General features: G+C 36.7%; 1 protein-coding gene and 1 long non-coding RNA gene across 13 annotated transcripts in view; one reads left to right on the top strand and one right to left on the bottom strand.

The window, feature by feature from the left end:
* Window positions 1-22,659, top strand: part of KCNH7 (potassium voltage-gated channel subfamily H member 7) — a 646,875-nt gene that overhangs the window by 148,685 nt on the left and 475,531 nt on the right. For 5 of the 6 annotated variants that reach the window (XM_023259396.2, XM_023259395.2, XM_023259393.2 and 2 more), the window contains exons 1-2: window positions 10,981-11,326; window positions 12,996-13,226. In XM_023259396.2, coding sequence (XP_023115164.1) covers window positions 11,251-11,326; window positions 12,996-13,226 — 307 coding nt within the window. In that variant the 5' untranslated portion in view covers window positions 10,981-11,250. Of the gene's footprint in view, window positions 1-10,980; window positions 11,327-12,995; window positions 13,227-22,659 lie in introns of those variants that run through there. The other variant, XM_045033871.1, reaches the window with a different exon arrangement.
* LOC102901609 overlaps window positions 13,558-22,659 on the bottom strand; it is a 70,101-nt gene continuing 60,999 nt past the window's right edge. For 5 of the 7 annotated variants that reach the window (XR_002161501.2, XR_002161495.2, XR_006583256.1 and 2 more), the window contains 2 exons: window positions 18,430-20,148; window positions 13,558-13,778 (listed from right to left, as the gene is read on the bottom strand). This is a non-coding gene — a long non-coding RNA (uncharacterized LOC102901609). The remainder of the gene's footprint in view (window positions 13,779-18,429; window positions 20,149-22,659) is intronic. The other 2 variants (XR_002161496.2, XR_002161498.2) reach the window with 2 other exon arrangements.

The following is a 22,659-nucleotide window of genomic DNA, read 5'->3' as shown; positions in this document are numbered from 1 at the left end:
CCATTTGTTGAAGAGACTGTCTTTTCCCATTGTATATTCTTACCTTCTTTGTCATAGATTAATTGACCATAAGTATGAGTTTATTTCTGGGCTCTCTGTTCTGTTCCATTGATCAATGTGTCTCTTTGATGTAATACATTATTAAATGGTAATAATTAGGTCTGTGTGCTTTTTGCCTTTATCAAAGAGACTATATGTTGATTTAATGGTTAATTAATAGTCTGTAACTATTATACTTTTCATTATTTCTTTTCAGTGGGAATTTGCTGTTTTCTTCTCAGCATATGGATGAATGTCTCATTGTTAGTAACAATATATCGAGTATACACTGTGAATTATTTGCTAAATTTGTTACACAATCTTCAGACTAATCATTCATTCAGCATATAATTGGGTCTGTATACTACATATTATATTAGGTATGGATAAAATATGATATTTTATTTACAAGATAATATTTTATGGCTATGAAGCTGGAATGTCTTCTATTTTCATTTTCATTTCTTAAATTAGATAAATATAAACACCACAATCCTGAAAAAACATGCTTCCCTCATCTCCCAAATTTCCCTCTGGGCCTTCTGTATTCAATCCTCTTCCTCACTCTCCACACACTGACAACCACCTCTCTGTTAATACAGTTCTGCTTCTTTAAGAGGAATTTTGTTCAAATGGAATAACATAGTTGATATACTTTTATGACTGGCTTCTTTCATTTAGCTGAATGCTTTAGAGATTCATGCATATTCTTGAATGTATCAGTGTAGATTCTTTCACTTTGTTCTTAAGAGGTATTCAGTTGTATGAATAAACCACAATTCTTTCATCCATTCACTATTGTTTGGACATTTGGGGCTACTATGAATAAAGCTGCAATGAACACATATACAAGACTCCGTTTGGACTTATGTTGGATCATATGGTAGAATATATGCTTAATTTTATATGAAAGTCTTTATTTATTTATTTAAAAAATTTTTTAATGTTTTTATTTATTTTTGAGACAGAGAGAGACAGAGCATGAGTGGGGGAGGGTCAGAGAGAGAGGGAGACACAGAATCCGAAGCAGGCTCCAGGCTCTGAGCTGTCAGCACAGAGCCCGATTGAACCCACAGACCATGAGATCATGACCTGAGCCGAAGTCGGAGGCTCAACTGACTGAGCCACCCAGGTGCCCCAATATATATATGAAAGTCTTTATAAGAAACTTTGTAACTTTTATAGGAAACTTATTTCAGTAGTGGCTACATCATGCTTTATTGCTACCAGCAATGTATGAGAGTTTTACCTGTTCCACATCTTCATCAAAACTTGGCATTGTCAAACTTTTTTTTTAAATTTTAGCCATTCTGTTGGGAATGGAGTGGAAATTAATTTTGGCTTTTATATTTGTTTTGCTAATGATTAATAACATTGGACACATTTTAAAGTGCTCACTAACATCATTATATCTTCTTTAGCATAGTGTTTGCTCAAATACACTATCCATATTTACTGATGTTTGTCTTATTATTTCACTTCAAAAAAGCTTTAAATATTCCAGATACAGGTACTTTATTGGATATATGCATTATACTTTTCCCCAATATTTGGCTAGCTTTTTATTTTCTTAACAGAGCAAGTATTTTAATTTCATTGAATTCCAACTTATCATTTTTTTTTCCTTTATAATATGGGCTTTGTTTCTGTGTGTTCTCTTTAAGAAATCTTCACCTCAGTCAGAATCATTAAGATTTTTTTTTACTGTTTTCTTTTAGAAATTTTATAGAATTAACTTTCATATATAGATATAGGCTCTATTTTTAGTTAATTTGTGTATATAGTGTGACATAAGGGTCGATTTTTTTTTCATATGGCTTAATTGTTTACTGCCAATTACTGAAAAGACTACCCTTTCTCTATTGAATTATCTAGGCTCATTTGTTGAAAATCTGATAGTCATATATATTTGGGTCTATTTCTGAACTCTCCTGCTCGTTCTGTTGATCTATGTATCTTTTTTTTTTTTAATTTTTTTTCAACGTTTATTTATTTTTTGGGGACAGAGAGAGACAGAGCATGAATGCGGGAGGGGCAGAGAGAGAGGGAGACACAGAATTGGAAACAGGCTCCAGGCTCTGAGCCATCAGCCCAGAGCCCGACGCGGGGCTCGAACTCCCGGACCGCGAGATCGTGACCTGGTTGAAGTCGGACGCTTAACCGACTGCGCCACCTAGGCGCCCCTCTATGTATCTATTTTTACACAATACCACATTGTCTTTATTAATGTAGCATTGAAGTGAGCATTGAAATCAGATAATGTAAGTCCTCCCACTTAGTTCCTCACTTTTGAAATTATTTTGGCTATTTTGGGTGCTAGGGGCTTCATATACATTTTAGAATTGGCTTATTAGTATCTATAAAACTCTTAAAATTTATTATGATTTTATTGAATCTATAGCTCAATTTAAGAAGAATTGGCATTTGAACAATATTAAATATTTTGATCTATGAACATAGTATATCTTTCCATTTATTTATGCCTCCTTTAATTTTTTCAACAATGTTTAGTAATTTTTGGTGGATAAGTTTTATTTATAATTTTTAAATATATCCTTATGTGTATATTATAATCTCTGGACTATTTTAAACTGTCTTGTATTTTAACTTGAATTTCCAAATATTCATTGCCAGTATATAAAGCATGCAACTGATTTTTAAATTTCTTCATGTATATTATAAACTTGATAAACCCAATTATTACTTCTAAAGTTTATTGTGAGTTCATTAGGATTTTCTGCTGAAATAATCAATTAGTCTGTGAATAAAAATCATTTTACTTTTTCCTTTTCAGTCTGTATACTTTTTACTTACTTTGTATGCCTTTTTGCAGTGGCCACAATCTTTAATGGAATGTTGAATACAAGCTGTGAGTGAACATTTTTTCTTGTTCCTGATCTTAGGAGGAAAATAATTTAGCTTGTCACCATTAGATACGATATTTGAAAGAGGTATGTATGTATGTATGTATGTATTTTTGACAGCACAAGCAGGGGAGCGGAGCCCAACCTCGGGCTCCATCCCGTGACTTGGGATTATGACCTGAGTGGAAATCAAGAGTCAGTCGCTCAACTGACTGAGCCACCCAGGTGCCCCTGAAAGAGGCTTTTGGAAATGACTTTTTTCATGTTAAGGAAATTTTCTGGTATTCCTAACTTAATTAGAGAGTTTTTTTTTTAATAAGTTGAAATTTATTATTTTCAGTTTCTTTTTTCTGCATCTGTTACAAGATCTCATTTTTCTTTTTATGTCAATATTGTGAATTGCAGTGATTTTTAAATATCAAACCAACTTAAATTCTTCAGAGAAACTGCTTCTGTTTTCTAAAATTTAGGTGAGGAAGGTTCACATCTATGTTCATAAGGAGAATGCTCTGAGATCTCTTCTAATTTCTTTATGTGGTTGCAGTATATGATTTCTCTCCTCATGATTTGGGAATTTATCCTCTTCTCCTTTCTGTAAAAGTTTCTTTACTGTTGGTATTATGCTTCCCATAAATGTTTGGTAGAATTCACCAATGAAGCCACTGGAACTGGAATTTTCTTTTTGGGAAAGTTTTAAATGCAAATTTAACTTTTTAAAAAATAATTATTGAACTATTAAGGTTATCAATTTCTTTTTCTTAACTTATACCATTCAAATTTATGTGTATTTCATACAATTTGACAAATGTGTAGTTGTACAGAATTGTATTTTTTATATGTCTATAGGATTTGAAGCATTTATTCTTTTTTTATTCCTGATACTGGTAGTTTGTGTCCTTTCTTTTTCTTTTTTTTCCTGGTCCATCTGGCTAGAAGTTTACCAATTTTATTGATCTTTTCAATGAACCAGTTATTGTTTTCATTGATTTTATCTACAGTTTTCTGCTGTTTTATTATTTTGCTCTTTATTATTTTCCTTCTTATGCACAATTTGTAGGTTTTTAGTTTTGGTGTCTTTTTGTTTATTTTAAGTTTTCTAAGTGAAGGCTTAGATTATTGATTTGATACACTTCTTTTCTAAAAGCTTAGCAATTAATTCTGTGAATTTCCCTTCCAGTCTTGCCTTAGTTGCATCTCACAAATTTTGACATGTAATTTTTTTTCAATCAATTAAAATTGCCTTCCAATTTTACTTGTAATTTCTTCTATAGAGTAATCAGCCAAGGGTTCTACCAAGAAAACAGATGATAGATAGGTAGACAGATACATAGAAATATATATATGTATATGTATATATACACACACACATACATACATGTATACATAAAGTATATATATATAATATATAAATAATATATAAAAATATATATAATTTACTGCAAGGAAAGGAATTGCCTTTTGTGACTGTGGTAGCTTGCTAGGCATTTCTTACGACTTCTTAATGTTGCCCAGTATTTATATATATTTAATTTTAGTTGTTATATTTACATGTCTGTAGTTTGATTTGGATCTTTTTTATGTCTTCCATTTCTTCCTTCATCAGCTTCATTTTCTTCCAGAGTTTGGACACAGGTAGTATAGTTATAATAACTGTGTAATGGCCTTATTGCTAATTCAGTCATCCATATCCTTCTGGTTATTTCTCGATTGATTTTTCTTCCCCCACCCCCTTTTTTTGAGGGGGATGCCTGATAATGTTTGATTGAATGCTGGACATTATTCATTTTGTGTCTTATGTGCTGGATTTTGTTGTATATTCCTTTAAATATAGCTGGCCTTTGTTCTGAAACATAATTAACATATCATTATAACTATTTTGAGACTTGCTTTTGAGCTTTATAGATCAATCTCTACTTATGGTTTCATTTCACCTATTAATGTAGTAACTTTCTGAAGAGTCTCACCAGTGTTCTTTCCATACATTAGTAGGTTTTTCACTTCAGATGATGACATAAGCAACTATTTCCAGTCCTGTGTAAGCTTTGGTAATTGTTAAGCCAAATGTTTTCCTTAGTTTTTCCCTCTAGTCTTGGGTAGTTTCGTCACACACTTGTGAAAATTAGACAAGACTTGAGTTGATATCTATGAAGATATCTGAACCTCTCTTTCTGTTTTACTTCCTTCTCTCCATGATTCTGTTCTGTAAATTCAAGCTGCCTTGACTTCCCTGAACTCTAAACTTTGTCTTCTCATTCAGTCCATTGAGCTCTGTGTGGTTTCCCACTCTGCATACAATGGTCTGGAAATTCTATTTAGCTGGTAAGCTGCGGCAATCATAGGGCTTACCTCATTTTTGTCCTTCTTTCAGGATACAGTCTCTTGTGTTCCTTGTTGTCCAATATCTGAACACTGTTGTTTTCTATATTTTGTCCATTATGTAGTTGTTAAAAGTAAGAATTTAATTTCTGATCTCATTACTCCATTATGAAGAGATCTGGAAGCTCAGATGGTAGCTTTCAAATTATTTGTTTAGGACAAAGCTGGTTCCTGGTATACAGATTGGTTAAAAGTTTAGAGCTTTTATAGTGCAATAAATCTGTTCAAATATATAAAGACTTTTTTTTAAATAACTAAAGAGAATGTCTTCCAGAAAAGAAGCAATACAATTTAGTGTATTTCTAGGGAAAACTGTGTATTTTTACAATGTACAAAGACCAGCGATTTAGACTTAATGAATACAACACATAATTAATCTGGATAATTATAAGAGTGCATTTATTAACTAAGGACAATTTTAAGATCTACTGATATAACATACATTTCATTCACTACCTTGGTCTTCAAAAAAGCTATAATTTGTAACAACTGATTCATTTTTGGTCCAATGTGATAGATTACTTATAAATTCATTAAAGAAATTATCTTCTATTTTTGTAAGCTTATCCATTAATTTTTGAGAGAGAGAGGGGGGAAAGAGAGAGAGAAAGAGAGAGAGAGGGATGTTGGGGGGGAGTGGGGGCAGAGAGACAGGGAGAGAGTGAATCCCAAGCAGGCTCCACACTATCAGCATGGAGCCTGATACGGGGTTTAAACTCACAGACTAAAAGATCATGACTTGAACTGAAATCAAAAGGTGGATGCTTAACCAACTGAGCCACCTAGGTGCCCAAGAAATTATCTTCTAAAACAACCTTATAAATGCACTTAATCAAATCATCACCTAGAATGTCTATATAATTTTTTAATGAACTTAGATTTCATAAATTATTAGAGCTGTTAGGTCATTATTTTCATATGTCAATTACTGATGAATGTATTAACTATTCACGTATGAACATATTATCTTCTGCAGGAATAGGTGGCATATTTTAAGAAAGCGTCTGCTAACATGTTACTGCTCATAGAAAAGGCTTTAGTCTTTCAGTAAGATTTACATATACTCAATGAGATGAGGCAAATATTAATCATTTTGCATAAAAACTATAATGTGAAGTTTGTTATTACAAAAGTACCCCAGGTAAAGTAATAACCATTTGGATTAAAACTGACATATAAAGTATATTATCAGGAAAGCATCTAAATTTTCTGAAGGAATGTTCAATTTTCTAACCAGACATGCTTATGTTAATGTATTAGAAACAGCCACTAGTATTAGTCCAAATCACTGAAACTAATGAGTACAAATATGATTTACCTACTCCTTTCTCTACCTTAATTTTCATGCCCCAAACACACAGCACTAGTACCACCTTAGTCTAAAGTAGTTAAATCCTATATGTTAATGTTAATATTATTAATTTACTAATTTTAAATAATATGGTGCTTAGATTGTAGGATAGCTGTTATTTAAATGTTCACTAACTGCTAGAGTTTGCACTAAGCACTCGAAGTCCACTCTCCTAGTTATTCTTTACAAAAAAAAGGGGAAATTTAAGGATTGTTATACTGATTTTGAACAACAGAGCTTAACTACTTTTATTGGTTTCTGCTGTGATGGCAATTTCAAGTTCGAATCCAGTTTTTTTTCTGCTTTTTACACTACTCCATGCTGCACAGATATATTGTTTTAATGACCTCCAAATTTCTGCCTCTTATGATATTCCAGAGCTATGTATAATAATACAAGCCAAAATTTGCCTAACTTGTAACTGTAAAGTCCGAAGTTTCTTAGGTTAAATGTGACCCACTTACTAGGATAATACCCAGGACCCCCATAGAAGGCCACATTAAAATAACCTTTATAATGCTACATTGTGGCCATGACATTATTTAACTAGTTTTACCCAATTGAGAAGACTTCACTTTAATTTCATTGATTTATATTCTACATAATTCAAAAAATATGAAACAAACTACATTGCTTGTCTGATCTCAAAAAGTTTTTATTCTTTGTCAGTATAAGAATACCGCTTAAATAGCCCACAATGGATGCTACTATTTCCTTAAAGATTCAAGCACTGAAGTATGATACTTAAATAATTTCAAATGTAAGGTTCTTAAGCAGGGCTCCATTAATTCTGTGGGCCTGTATACAGAATTTTGTGTGTATGAAATTTATGAGTACTTACTATGTAGTAAACATTGTTAAAAAGTTTCTAACACACTATGAATACTAAACTACTTAATTTTAAAGTAACAGGGACAATTAAGTAGTTTTAAGAATGTATCTGAATCTGGGGCACCTGGATAGCTCAGTTGGTCGAGCATCTGACTCTTGGTCTTAGCTCAAGTCATGATCTCATAGTTTGTGGAGTCAAGCCCCATGTCAGGCTTTATGCTTGGGATTCTTTCTCTTCTGCTCTCTCTGTGCCACCCCCACTTGCTGTGTCTCTCTCAAAATAAATAAATAGCTGTATCTTTGCCCATAAGCAGATCATTTTGAGTATTAAACTGTACACTTGATAGGATTTCAACATTTAATTTATGTACTTTATTCAATATTTGGACTTCCAAAAAAAAAAAAAAGGCCCCAAATACTGAACAACTTATAAAATCTGTCCTCAATACAGTATCTAAAATGTGCTTTTGTAGATCATGGGGATGAGGGGAGGGGTAATTTTCCAGCCAGCAAGCAGCCATGATTACCATCCTCTGGTTTGATTCTATTATTGGCTGAATATAGATTGATGTACTTGTCTCCACTGTACCAATGTATAATGCATGAACACGATTACTGGGGTAATTTAGAAACAGGATGCCTTTAATCTTCTGCTCAGATCAATCAATTACAATACATAGGTTATAGAATGTCCTATGATCTTACACTGAATCCTTAATAGAACTAATCTTACAGCTAAATGAGGTTGGGAAAAATGTGAAGCCACAGAGATTGCTAATATGAACACAGACAATGGAACTTCAACCATCATGTGTTTAATTACTCAGAACAATCAAACAGAGACTACTCTGAAATTTATAGAGAAAGAAATAATATACCAGGGAGCAAAAAGCCATTTTTTCTCTTGAAGAAGCCACTCTTCCACCCTTAAAAGAAGCCACTCTTCCACCCTGAAAGAAGAATTCAAGGATTTTGGGACTCAATAATCTGTGAAAGTATCAAACTCATACTAGAAACAGTTTGCACTGTTACCTTTTGCATGTCAATACATCTTGTCATATGGCAGATAAATCTGTTTCAAACTGCATTTGGAAATGCCTGTTTCCCTTTACAGCAGTATTCATTCACTGACTTTCCTTGTGATTTGAAAAAGAAATAGTTTGCCATACGACCTTGCCTTGCCATAACCTACTGTTATGCCTTTATAGTGTACATGAACCCTTAATTACAATCTGCACAATGTTAAGTTTTTCTGTTTTCTGTGGAGTTTTTGGTGCATTTTGGGGAGAATGCATTTGAGCTTGGATTTAGCTAACAAGATAAGTAGAAAAAGAAGATGGGGTGCAAATAGCACCGTTTCTGTGGGTATCTAGTGAGGACATGTGTATGTGGATATATTCGGGCCCACTTGCCGAGTTTGCAGTTCTATTGTCTGGGGCTGGATGTAGGCGGAGAGCAGTTACTAACGGCAGAGTCAGAGTCAGCACCACGGATAGCTCCACACGTTTAACACCTGGGAGAGGAACTCCGACGTTTCATGAGCCCAGCTGCAGCTAGGGAATAGAATGATAGAGTGATCTACTTATACTGCAGAAGGGGAGAAAATAAAGCTGTACATTGGAGGAGCGTGTCTTTTTATGTTCCGAGAGAGGGAACTGTACAGATTCAGAAAAGCTCAAGCTACCATAAGAGCCTAAGGGTTGTCATAGATTGTTTCTTTTTTTAAGTAAAGCTAATTAACCTGAAAATTCAACATTCCCAGGCAATGTCTTGCATTTCTAATTCATTTTCATTACTCTGACATGAAAGGGGAAGAATTGCTTAGGTTTTGGGGGGTTATTTGGGAGGATTTCTTTTTTTCTTGGCTTGTATTTTCTGCAACATAAAGTTAAAGTCAATATGTTTATTTCCTCATTATTTATTGTAGTCCACTTTTTCACTTTCCTAATCTAAGCCTCCCTCTTGGCTCTTCTCTGTTCCAGTCTCATTGTTTTTACTTTAGGTTTTAGTTTGTAACTGAGAAAATCTGAACCTGACTGATTCAAGGCACAGGCAAATCAGGCTAATGAGTTGCAAGAACCCCCAACACTATTATACAGCTACCTGTTTCCATAGAGGACTTAGGGCTTTTATCACCAGCTGGAAACAAGAGGTTTGTCCGTCTGTGTTGTGGTAGTTTTGTAGGTTGTAGCTTGGCAAATTCCATTTAGAGAAAGGGGCGTGGATAGAGGCTGACTATTAGGTTAAAGGAGGAGATAACATAAATGAAGGGAAAAGAAACGAGAAAAACTAGAAAAACAACTTAGAAAACACCGTCTCCTGGCATGACTTGTCACATTTGATTTCCTAAGTCTCCAGGAGGTCTGTTTAGAAAGATGTGTATATGTAACAGGAGATTCCCGCCTTGGCAGGCTCTGAGAGCAAGAACGAAGAGGACTCTATTCTGCTCCTTGAGCCCTTTCCCATCCTAAATGAGATAATTTCTTAGAAATAGTGGAAGAGAGTAGAATGGTGTGCCTAGTGTGTTCAGGAGATGAGTAGCATTGGAGGTCACACCAAGGCTGGTAACTCTTTGCCCCACCCACCTTTTGTTCCTTTCCCCTGGAGCACAGCCTCGCCCATTTCAAACACTTCCCTTGTTTTGTACCAGTTGCTAGTCTTTGGCCTTCCCATCTTTCTTCCAGTCTCTAGCACCAAGAGTCCCAATCAACCCCCAACGTTGCAACTCCTCACGGGTTCAAGCAGTGAAACCGGGCATGCTCAGCGGCGGTACCAGCAGCCTTTAGTCTTTGGGAGACTCGGCTCAGCTCAAGGCAGGGACAGGAGTGCCAATTCAGCTAGGGCTTCAGCACCCACCTCCGCGGAGTCCTGGGGATCCGAACTAAACCTGAACCCTTAAGTGGCTCATCCTCAGTCTTCAAACTCCTGAACGCCACCAGAGCTTAGAAGTAGTCCTCACTGAGGGACTGTTTTCACACCTGTCTTTTCTTTGCAGCTAAGGGTGTTTTAGCTACTGCGGCGTGAGGAGCTCAGGGATGGAGCCCTGTGGCTGGTGGCCGTGGAGATCACCTTCCCAGAGTAGCTGTTTGTCACTGAGTTTTGGAGATTTCTTGGCTGGCTTCCGCTAAAGCACGCTTGAGTAATCCGAGCTGTGGCGGCGCCCAAGCTCTCGGGATAAAGGGTGTGTGTGTGTGTGTGTGTGTGTGTGTGTGTGTAGGGGAGAGGGCGGGGATAGAAACGTCAACTCCCCCCAACCCCCCAGCCTCCTTTTCTTTCTCGTCTTCCTGCAAAAGCCGCACGAGTCTTCCATCCCCCTCCCCCCCCCCCCCCCCCCCCCCCCCAGCCATCCTCACAGCTCTGGGCAACCGCCAGGTTAAGCCCATTTGCACTGGGAAATTGGCGCTGTTTGGGAGAAGAGAAACAGATCGATTGCCCTTGTGACTCCCCGCCCCCCTCCCACCCCACCCCACCCCCACCGCTCCCTCCCTCCCTCCCTCCCTCCCCCGCCACCCCCCTCACCCCGCCTCCTTCCCTCTCCCCACCCCCAAACCCTCTCACCCGCGGCAGTCCGGTGCGAGGCCCCCTCCGGAAGGTGAAGGGGATGGATTGGACTCCGCTAGGGAAAGCGGGTGTCTAGAAGTGGTGCTAATGGGAAGAGATTTCTGGTTTCAAAAGAGGATGCTCTGCCACAAAGAGCGGCTCGCGCGCTGGCCTGGGCTCTAGCCGAGGAGAGATCCCGGGAGAACTCCAGAGCTCGGGGGGAGCGCTCCTCGGAGGACCGGGGTCAACATGCCTGTTCGCAGGGGGCATGTGGCACCACAAAACACATTTTTGGGGACCATCATACGGAAATTTGAAGGGCAAAGTAAGTTCATTTGTTCTCTTATCTCTCCCTCGCTTTCTGCTTTGACGGTGCACTTGGCGTTCGCCGCGTTCAGGCTGAGGAGCCGGCAACTCCGGGCTCTTTCAAGTTAACAGGCTGTGAAACCGAGCCAGGAGGTTCGAATGGCAGCGGGAGTGTTCTCCCCCAGATATTAATTCTGATTTACATTTTAGATTATGGTCTCCATTGTAGGAGGCAATTTGATCCTCCTCTCCCACTGCTCCATTATCTGCCTTGCTACTTAATGTCCTACTCTTCTACTATCTTAAAGGGAACGTACTAGTATAACATGGGTTTATATTTTGAGGCTGTTTAATTGTAGACTTTTTGAAAGTCAGGAGTAGAGCAGAGCATACCACTGGAACCAGAAAATGTAAATGGTAGCAGCGATGTAAACGGCTATGCAAACTATATTTTACCTGGGTTAAATTGCTAAGCTGTGGTATGACAGGGATGCTTGCTTGCTTTTAGTTTATAGAAGCTAAACTTTGCATTGAATCAACGCAAATATATCCCAAGAAGGATAATTTGGGAAAAGCAATATCTGATCCGTGCTGGTTCCCAATGCAAACGGTTGATTCTTCAAAACAACATTTATGCCCCTTTATCATTTCCTTAAATTTCCGTTACGAAATGTGAAACTTAAAATGTAATAAGTAAATCCCACAACTGAATGCAGATACATTTAACATTCTCCTGTGGACTAACTGTAAGGAATGAATTATTGTTATATAAACATATTAATTTTAAATCCTATGCTTGTTAATTCATATTCCACATTTCCTTAAAACTACATTAGCACACAATTATGTTATACATTTTGCAGGTATTGGCACTGCATTTAGTGACATGAGGATATAGTACCTTGTGTACAAAATATACTAGTATATCCTGTTCCCATCTTACCTGGAAATAGTAAATACAATTTATGATTGAAACTTAATGAGCCCTTTGTATTGAAATCCCTACTACTGCACACAATTTCAAGGTTCTCCCCAAGTAAAAGTGAAAAGGTGCTAATGTGACATTTACTGTGTATGTGTAATTTTTTTTATCTCCTAGACAATATATATTATGAAAGGTGAATCTTCAAATTATTAAACTATTAACACAAAATAGTTTTATTGCTAATAGTTTCATGTTTTGTTTTGTTTTTTAACATGATGAGTGTGTAGCATGCCTTAGAGGGATAGAGAAAAGCCAAATCCAGAAAATAATAACTACTTTGAGAAAGTTGTACTCTTAAGGGCCAAAGCTGAGGTGAGAAATCTGACAGTTACAAGGTGTTTCATTGTTTGGGCTTTGAAAATATTTATCTTACAATTAAATGGTATTCTGGAAATAATCAATGGGCCAGCTGCTTGTTGAGTGTGCATTAGGACCCCCGGGAGTTACAAGGCTTGAGAACTAGACTATTTGAGAAATTACATTCTTGAAATTTGAAGAGTAGTTCCTTAATACTTTTTGTTAAAACTACTTGGGACTGTTAATTTCACATTTAGGATTTTTTTTTTCTTTTAAAACCCTGGGCAGTTAGGAATTTGGGAAGCACCTGCTTTTCAGATCTCCTGTTATGCAACAATTTGCTCCAGTGTTTATGGAAATCTTGTGGAAGCTTTTTAAAAGATGTCTCACTATCTTCTTATTGCAGATAAAAAATTTATCATTGCAAATGCCAGAGTGCAAAACTGTGCCATCATCTACTGCAACGATGGGTTCTGCGAGATGACTGGTTTCTCCAGGCCAGATGTCATGCAAAAGCCGTGCACCTGTGACTTTCTCCATGGGCCTGAGACCAAGAGACATGATATTGCCCAAATTGCCCAGGCATTGCTGGGGTCAGAGGAGAGGAAAGTGGAGGTCACCTACTATCACAAAAATGGTAAAGTTCATCTATTTAGAATTATTTTTACTTGATTGCAGTGAAATGAAATTTTGACAACTGATTATTGAAAGTTCATATGCAGAGAAGCTCCAAATATTCAGTTGTAGATATCTTTTGCTTCTAGTATTTTAGGATTCAGGAAATCTGGATGCTTTCACTAGTGGACTAGTAAGGACAATTTCTTCTTTGAGTAAGGGTACTCTGTACTCTTCAAAAGTGCAATGACTTACTATCACTAGGACAAAGTACCACAAATCAGTCTTACTCTCTTCCCTTTCTAGGGAATAATATAAAGGCCAATAATTTACTGATTGCGTTGATACATGTATCCAAGGAGACACATACAGAATTTTATTTGCTTGAACCTGAAAATATTTCACAAAGCAACATCTTATAGAAAACTGTGTATCTTCAAGTAAAACTACTGCAGTTATAAATGTTTCTTGGCTCTTCAGCTTTATTTGATAGTCAACACCCCTTGTATCTTTTGCTCCTTTTCATGTAACATTAAGGTGATATGTAAGAACGTGAAGAATTGGTCCAGTAAACCTATGTATATTCAAATAATAAAGGCTGTTAAAGATTTGTCCTAAAATAAGAAATGGGCAAAGGGAGCTATGATACTGTGGAGTTGTCAGTAATCATTTTTATAGCTGCAACAAAACTGGCATCTCAAACTTAAGGTCATACCTCAACTTCAAGGGCACCCCTCCTTCTTTCAGGCTTGCTATGGGAGTATAATATAATAGACCTATAATAGTTCCCCCCAAATGTCCATTTAATAGACATGCATTCATTAAACATACCATATATAGCATATGAACTCACATGTATGAATATTCATATATACCCATTTAAAAGAATATACATTCTCAAATATACACAGTGATATTTGACAATTTAGTGCTTAAATGTAAATCACTTAAAATGCATGCTGTGGTTGGTTTTGTTGATATTGCATTACCATTTTTTTCCATTGGCAGAAATCATTGAGGCAGAGGGGTATATAGTCAGATTTTTAGGTAACTCTTAAGTTTTACAAATGAGAAAATGATCTGTTATAACCTGTATCATATAATGATTCATCATTTGATGAAAAACACAGCAGAAATTCTAGCAGGGAAAAGTTTAACCCTTCCTCTTATTTTCTTACAATTAAATATTTTATGATAGAAAATGTAGTTCTTAATTACTGGTTTTTCCTTAACATCAACTTATGTGAGTATATGTGACAAACAATGATTAGAAAAACAGGTTTGTATAACTTTGGATCAATCTGCAATGAAAACAATTATATGATTATCAACCAACATAGAGATTGCTTTTAAACTTCTCATCCCTCCCCCCCTTTTCAATCAGTAGTGCTGGCATGCTAGAAATAGCCTAATTGCTCTGTTGTCTTGAAAGCATTTCTTGGACTAAGGCTCTCACTATCCAAATGCAACCCATCTTTTTTGTGTGTGTATCTGATGCCAACAATTTGGGCTTTTGGAGTAATTTAATTGTCTGACATTTTTCCCCATCTGAATATTTATCATGATATTGACACAATCTATATTGTGATTATGCAGAGCATGCTGGTCCACATTTGATCATTATGTTTTCTGGGATATTTCAGTATTTTTTTTTAAACTTGAAGAATTTAAGTATAAAATGAATCTGGACTGTCAGGATCACTTAGATACTCACTATATTTTTCAGAAAGTATTTTGAAATGAAAGTTGTTATTTATTATATGGCATGCGGAATGGTGATATTTCAAAACCTTGTGTAACTTGTATAATGTGAGCACATGAAGTTATCTCAGAATACCCAATAAAGGCAACTTAAGGTGGAATCACAAACATGAATGTAAAAGTTTCTACAGCGAAGATGCTCCTGGTACATTGACTAATGCAAATCTTTCTATCTGAGTGATGCACTTGGTTATATGAATTAAAACCTTCTCATTTTAAAAAAGGAATCTTTACTTAGAAGCTTGTTTAGCTATATAAATATTAACCTTTGGTGATGATTTTGATTCTGTTGGCTTCATTTTCAGATCTGAGTCAGTTTACAAAGACTTGGTAATCTTTAGAGCTAATGCCAAATGCTGCCTATTTTACTTTTATTGATATGAGATATGTGAGATAATGGGCCAAGCTTTTTATTTTTCTTTTTCCAAAGAAAAAGATTAATTTTATTATATTTTTAGATTGTGAAGACACAGCCCAATTTGCTCTCAATGTAATCAACCTGTGTTTTTGAGACTAGTTCAGATACCTTGAATAGAATCTTCAAAGTACATTGGTTTTATTCACATGGCAACTGCAAATACAGTCAGAGCTTGTGAAGTTCAAATGCTTTGAAAGACTTGCCCTTAGAGACCTGCCTGGCACCCTACATTTATAAAATCAGGAAGGGATAAAATCACCAACATTTTGTATTGGTTTGTTTTTCAGTGTCCTTACTTCTTTATTATTGAGCTAATTTACTTTGGGGAGTTTCTTGGTTTCTTAAGTATATACAGTAAATGCTTCCTTTACTTATTCTCTATTTAGCACTTTACAGGAATATGGATAGGAATGTACTAAGCACAGTGAGCAAAGTAACAAAAAGTTGAGATATTCTGTTTCCACTTTTTCCAGTCACTCATACTAGAGCAGCAAAACCATAAGCTTGGTTTTACTTCTGAACGCTTGTTTTCCAAACTGGCCAGAGGTGTTCTACGCAGTTTGAACCCATGATCTACGCCATGAGTTCACATACATGCAGTGTGTGATCAGCTGCATGATCCCCCTCATGAAGCCACACTTCCTTCCATGCTACTTTATGTGATTTTACCAGGTACCGTTGAACTTGCTGTTTACCAGAATATCAATTTTTAAAAACCTAGTTATTTGCAGTAGGCATATTTGACAGCCCTTCCTTTGAGGATTCTATTTTACAGTTTAAGTCATTATTGCATAAATCATTCTTGGCAGCTGTGAAATATTGCTTGAGGTGATAAAGCTGTAAATCTTTTGACATAAAGCTCTAATTATACAAAACTATAATTACGCAGAGGCTTATACAAGGATGGGCATGTATTTTAATAGGGTAATGCATTCACTTTTAAAACAACTTTTTAGGGGTGCCTGGCTGGCTCAGTCAGTAGAGCATGCGGCTCTTGGCTTGGGGTCTTGAGTTCAAGCCCCGCGTAGGAAGTAGACCTTACTTAGGAAAAAACAAACAAACAAACAAACAGTTTTTAAACTTAGATTGAGGAATAACAAATGCTTCAGTTATTAACTAGATCATAGTTTGGAGGTGATGTTAATAGCAAGGAAACAGAAAAGTTGGTCCTCTTTTAATTTATCGCTCATCAGGTTTGGAGTGTGTAGGTTTTGTAGTTCTCCGCTACCTGTAGCTCATCAGGTTTTGTAGTTCTCCACTACAAAGAGAACTAGCAGTTGATGTGCTTGTCCACTTCAGGCATACGCAGACATGTGATTTTTACCTTAAATTATCCAGCAAGTCTAAACATTTGGAAAATCAAAGTCTGTTTCTCCAAAGTAAATAAATAAATGCATGTCTTAACTCAGTCGGAAAACAGGGCATACAATGCTTCATTTTTAGAGGTTGGAGCATTCCTGTCTTTTTGCCGTTACGCTCTCAGACTTGGTACAATGGCAGTTTCGTTAACAAGCCAGAAATGTGCCTATCTTTGCCTTGCCGTCAAAGAACTAAAGGATGAGAAGAGGCTGAGGGAAGTCTTTTCGTGATCCAGACAGGGCACCAGTCATGTTGGGACAAAGTTCCAGAGGCAGTGTTTGATTCACCTAGACTCAAAAGAGGTTTTGGTTTGATAACATTAAATCTACCATCTCTGAGGGTTATTTGGAAAGACCTTATAGAAAGTGTTTCATTGTTGGGAGGAAAGGTGAAGATGTGTGCTGAGTGCCACCACCTCTTGAAGGTAGTGTTTTAGGCGCTAGAGGAACAATAGGAGGAGATGCAAAAGAGGACACGAGTTCATTTCTGCTTTCAGGATATTTGCATTATGGAGTGACTAACATTCCCTTCTATCTTCGAAACCCCAAGATGTTTTCGTGAAGTTGTTTTGAAAGAAAAAAGAGTGTATAGACCATGAACTGAAGAAGCTTTTATATAAATGGAGAACAGAATTTAGGGTTAATTACCACTCTTCCTCTATCCCCCCACTGTAAAATAAACTTGTTTTTGTGTATTTCCTGTCTCCTTTTGTCATTTATATGCAATACTAACTTATTAAAGAAACAATGTAGTTCAGTTAAAGCCTTAATAGCTCAAAAATAAATATTATCACAGTCTTCTGTGTTGTACGACATGTAAAATATTCAGCTTTCATAATTCCCGAATTGTGTAGTAGAGATACAGACGGTAGCTTTTATGGAAGAATGGAAATATATTCTGTGTATGTGTAATTCAAGTGATAAGAAAAATTTTCAGGGAGTGTCTTGCCTAGAATTCGTGTTCGTTTTAACTTTCTGTTTATACACTCTCATGTTTCACCCAACAGTAACCTTAAAATGTATTTTCTTTCATATACCTAAAGTTTGTGACATCTCATGGACCCTGGATATTGTATAGAACTTAAATATGATCAGTGTATTGATTAAGAAATTAAGAATTCTCGAGAAACATTCCTCCTCACAATTTGAAAACTTGATTTCACTGTTGTCCCAAGTGAAAACAAAATGTCCCCAAATGGTAGTTGGGCTACATTCTTCAGTCCCCTTTTTACCACCTACCAGCACTGTACCTCTATGCAGCTCTGGTCCTAAAACTTAGAAGCCGTGTTGTCCGCCAGCTTCAGAGATAACTGCTCAGTTATTTTCACACCCAAAGGACTTGAGAACAGGGTCAGTTCAGGGTGATAGGGACAGGCTAGCCTTAGTGGGAGGAACTGACTTCTCTGGCCTCTATTGGCTTTCAACATTGTTTTTATTTTTATTTTTTCACTATAAATAGTCACTAAATCAATTACGGGCACTCAGCAGCCAGGAGAGTCCTAGGATAATTAATTCACAGGGAAGTAGCAGTTGGACTATGAAATGTTAAGACATCAGCATTCATCTGGCCATATAAACTAGAGGCCTCGGGGTTGTTTTCTGTTTGGGGTTTTCCTTCCTCTTCTCCCCAAACCAGTTGGTCACAAACTTTTTTCAATATTTACCCCTGAAATATCTCCCAGTGTTACCTTTACTTTTCCATAACTGCCAAATGCTATAGTCGAAGCCCTCTTTGTTCTTCTTCTGGAATATTGAGGATTGAAGTTTTCCTGCCTCTGCTATCTTTTCCTCACAGTGCCATGAGAGAGCTGTTTCTGAAACAAGAATCCCATACGCTGATGACTTATTGAAGCCAAGCATCACTCTAAATAAATTTCATATTTTAAATGATGAGTACAACAATCTCATAAAATATGTACTCTCATCATCCCCATTTTATAAGAAAAAACACTGTGACCCTGCGACATTAACTTGCCAAATCACACACAGCTTATAGTGGTGATGCCTGATCCCTTAACCACTTTGCCATATTTGCTGCTAAATGCTCTTATGATATACCTTGACTTAAAACACCTATCTTAACTCATTAAGACTCTCAGGATAAAGTTATAGACTTTTTAAAAGGATGCTTTGTCCCTTTCAGAATTGAATTCACTTGGGTTTTTAAGTAGGGTATGTTTAGAGGAACCAGCTGGATTCACAGGTCTGACCAAGTTTCCCTTACTTGCACCTCATTTATTTCCTGATACCTACTTGGAGAATAACATCCACTTTGTTAGGGTAATTGGATGTGTTGTATACAATAAAATACATAGCGTTATTTCTAGCTTGGTCTCTTGCCCATAATATGTACTTAATAAATATTTATTAGGTGAATATCTTGCCAAGTCCATTTCTGTTACAAATCTTATGTTTCAATAATATTTGACTGCTCAGAGTTTCTCGAATAAGCCATGCACTTTTATGTCACTGAGGCTTTGCTCACCCTTCACAAGTTTTCTTTCATCTGTAGTAAACAGTTCAAAACCTCAATGAATAGATTGCCTTTCCCTCAGCTTCTCACTCTAAAGAAACCATTATCTGCCTTCCAAAGACCGATCAAAAGACTTCTCTGTGAAGTCTTTTCTGATGATCCCATTGCCTGCTCCAGACTACTTAACATTTCTCTGTGTCTTCACAACACTTGGCTCTAAACTCCAATGTAGCACCTGGAATGTGCTGTATGTCATTATATATTACTGCAGTTAACCATCTGTTGTTTAAAGTTCATTAGGAGAAAATATTGAATCTCACTAATTTCCATGTCCGGAATATATGGAAGAGTGCATGGTATGAAGTACATGCTCAATTAGCATTCACACAAAGAATGAAGAGAGGATAAGAAATGGTACCATGACGCTGGGGAAACAAGAAACAAATTGAGATCAGGACGCATGAGAAACGTGAGCTATGGAGACTATGTGACACTTCGATTTTTCTTACTTTCTAAAATGTTAAGAAGAATTTTCACCTGAATTTCATCAGTAACTAGATTTCCTTGCTTATAAGCTAAGGTATAAATCATCTTTATAGCCTACAACTCAACAGATAGCTAGAAATATTTGATAAAATTTTAGAAGCTATTAACCAAAAATTAGTATCAGTTACTACCCAAGTGGCACTCACTCAGCACCGCATCGAAATGGCTCTCCAACAATCTCTCCGTAAGAGCCAAACCCCAAATTCTCTCCTGTTCTTTTCTGTCTTGAATTTATTGCTGTGTTTGACATACTGTATTGACCACACAAGTTACACAGTTTTGGCATTTTATATCTAGTATAACGTTTTATTTCTTGATGTTTTCTTGAAAATTCTTAATTGACAGTGAAGCTTGCTCTCAGGGCCACTTAGTAATGAGGGTGTTAAATCTAAAATAATAAAGATAGTTTATTAGCAATAATAAAAGTCATTATTATTAATTATGATTGTCAAATGAACATTTTCTCTCTCTTTACTGTGCTATCTGCGTTTAGCAAAAGTGCTGAACTACTGAGGAACAATCGAATCAGACAGCAGTAAGACATTAATCACCATCGTGAGGAAATTTGTCCTATTACTGAACAGTTAAGGTGAAATTGACACTTGTCACACACAGGTGGGTTAAGAGAAATCCAAGTGCTAGGCTCCTATTGCTATGACAGAACATTCCATATTTTTCTTTTAGTCCTTTAAGTTATATGAAATATCTAATTAAGAAAACCAAAGTAGTCTTTCTGTGGGCAGTTCAAATGGTGGCTGAGACGACCCCCTGGGCCTTTTCCTCAGTTAAAGTAGGTCTGCGTGTGAACAAACTCTCCTTTTCGTGGTTTCCATTGTTTTGTAGAATTGTCTCACACTTTTTTTTTTTATTTCAAAAATGGATAAGATAGCCCGGCTGGTGCTTGGTGGGTGAGAACTGGAGAGGAGTGAGAGAGAGCTGCGGGTGCATTTTGCCCTTAGTTGGCTCCTGTTTGCAAACTCATCTAAACTAGACTGTGCCATGCGGGGTCTGGCGAGGCTGCTACAGCCACACCGCTGCTCTTGCTCACCTGCTTTTTTCTCTGGGTGGCCAGTCAGACGCCATTGTGACAGCAGGTGGACTCTCACCGTTGCTGCTTTTATTTGTTTTTTTTTTTTTTCTTTCTGTTCTGTTTCGTTTTTGTTTCTTTCTTGACAATCATTGGGAGTGTTTTCTTTTCTTTTTTGAAATAATGAATTCTTTTTTTAATGTTTATTTATTTTGAGAGAAAAAGAGAGTATGAGTGGGGGAAGGACAGAGAGAGAGAGAGAGAGAGAGAGAGAGAGAGAGAATCCCAAGTAGGCTACACTCTGCCAGTGGAGAACCCTTCAAAGGGCTTGAACTCATGAACTGTGAGATCATGACCTGAGCCGAAACCAAGAGCCAGACACTTAACTGACTGAGCCACCCAGACAGCTCCATTTGGGAGTGTTTCTGTTTGTCCGATTTTGTTTTCCTAAGACATGGATTCTTTCATGTTTGAAATACTTAATTGGTTTTGAGAAACATGTAATAACTGCCTGGGTTGGAGGTAACTTAGAATGGTTGTTGCTTCTGATACTGATGTTTGACTTCTGTGTTCAAAACACCCTTCTTAATTATATTCAGTGAAGTCTGTACTAATGACCCAAGATGATTAGAGTGATGACAAAAAAGTATAAAATTCGTGGTGGTTTCATAATCAATTTCTCAAAGATCAAGTAGAGAATAAGATCTAGGACAAACAGCATGAGTGACTCAGTCAGTTAAGCATCCGACTCTTGGTTTTGGCTCAGGTCATGATCTAGTGGTTTGTGAGCTCGAGCCCTGCATTGGGCTCCATGCTGACAGTGTGGAGCCAGCTTGAGATTATTCTCTCTCTCCCATTCTCTATGCCCCTCCCCTGCTCATGCACTCTCTCTCTCTCTCTCTCTCTCTCTCTCTCTCTCTCAAATAAATAAATAAACTTAAAAAAGAATGAGGACAAACTAAGGTATTTTTATTTTAAAAAATAGGGGCACCTGGGTGGCTCAGGCAGCTAAGCGTCTGACTTCGGCTCAGGTCATGATCTCACGGCTTGTGAGTTTGAGCCCCGCATCGGGCTCTGTGCTGACAGCTCAGAGCCTGGAGCCTCTTCGGATTCTGTGTCTTTCTCTCTTTCTCTCTCTGCCCCTCCTTTGCTCACACTCTGTTTCTGTCTCTCAAAAATAAATAAACATTAAAAAAATTTAAAAGAAAAAATAAAAATCCATCTGTGTCAGAAAAGATCACATATTGAAATCACAATCTTTGGGTTTTTTAATATACTAAGATTACATCAATTCAATAAAATAAGTGTTAGAGCTACGTGACATCATATGTTGTATGAATAATTTTTCATCAGGTTCCCATTACTTCTCTTAGCTAAATTAGTGAAAAATTTCTTCCAATTTTACTACCAAATTCTTATTACACCATCCATTTTCTTTAATAGTGTTAATCAGATACTCTTGAACTGTATATTCATTTAGGTCCTGTATACACAGGGATATGCTCTCCCGGTTTTAAGTTTTGTGGTTGCAGTTTATAGACCATAGCCCTCCATGTTATTACTCTTCTCCCAAAGGACTAATGTTAATTGAGTTCCAATCTTGTGACTGGCTCTTTATATACATTACATTATCTGATTTTCATGATAGCTTTGGGAGTAGATATTATCACTTTTTACAGGTTAAGTTGACATTCAGAGAAGTTAAGTAAAGTACTGATGATCACAGAGGAAAGTGGAGATGAGTTTAAAATCCAAATTTGTCTGTGCTTGCAAACTTTATTGCCTCCAAATGATACACTGTTCAAACCTCACCCGATTTCGTAATTAGATGTCCTAATTGTAGTTCTTAATTATAGTCTTTTATCGATTACC

This window comes from Felis catus, chromosome C1 (genome assembly GCF_018350175.1).
Source record: "Felis catus isolate Fca126 chromosome C1, F.catus_Fca126_mat1.0, whole genome shotgun sequence".
Classification (NCBI taxonomy): Eukaryota; Metazoa; Chordata; class Mammalia; order Carnivora; family Felidae; genus Felis; species Felis catus.
The sequence above is the reverse complement of the archived record's forward strand: the minus strand, read 5'-3'. Positions and strand labels throughout refer to the sequence as shown.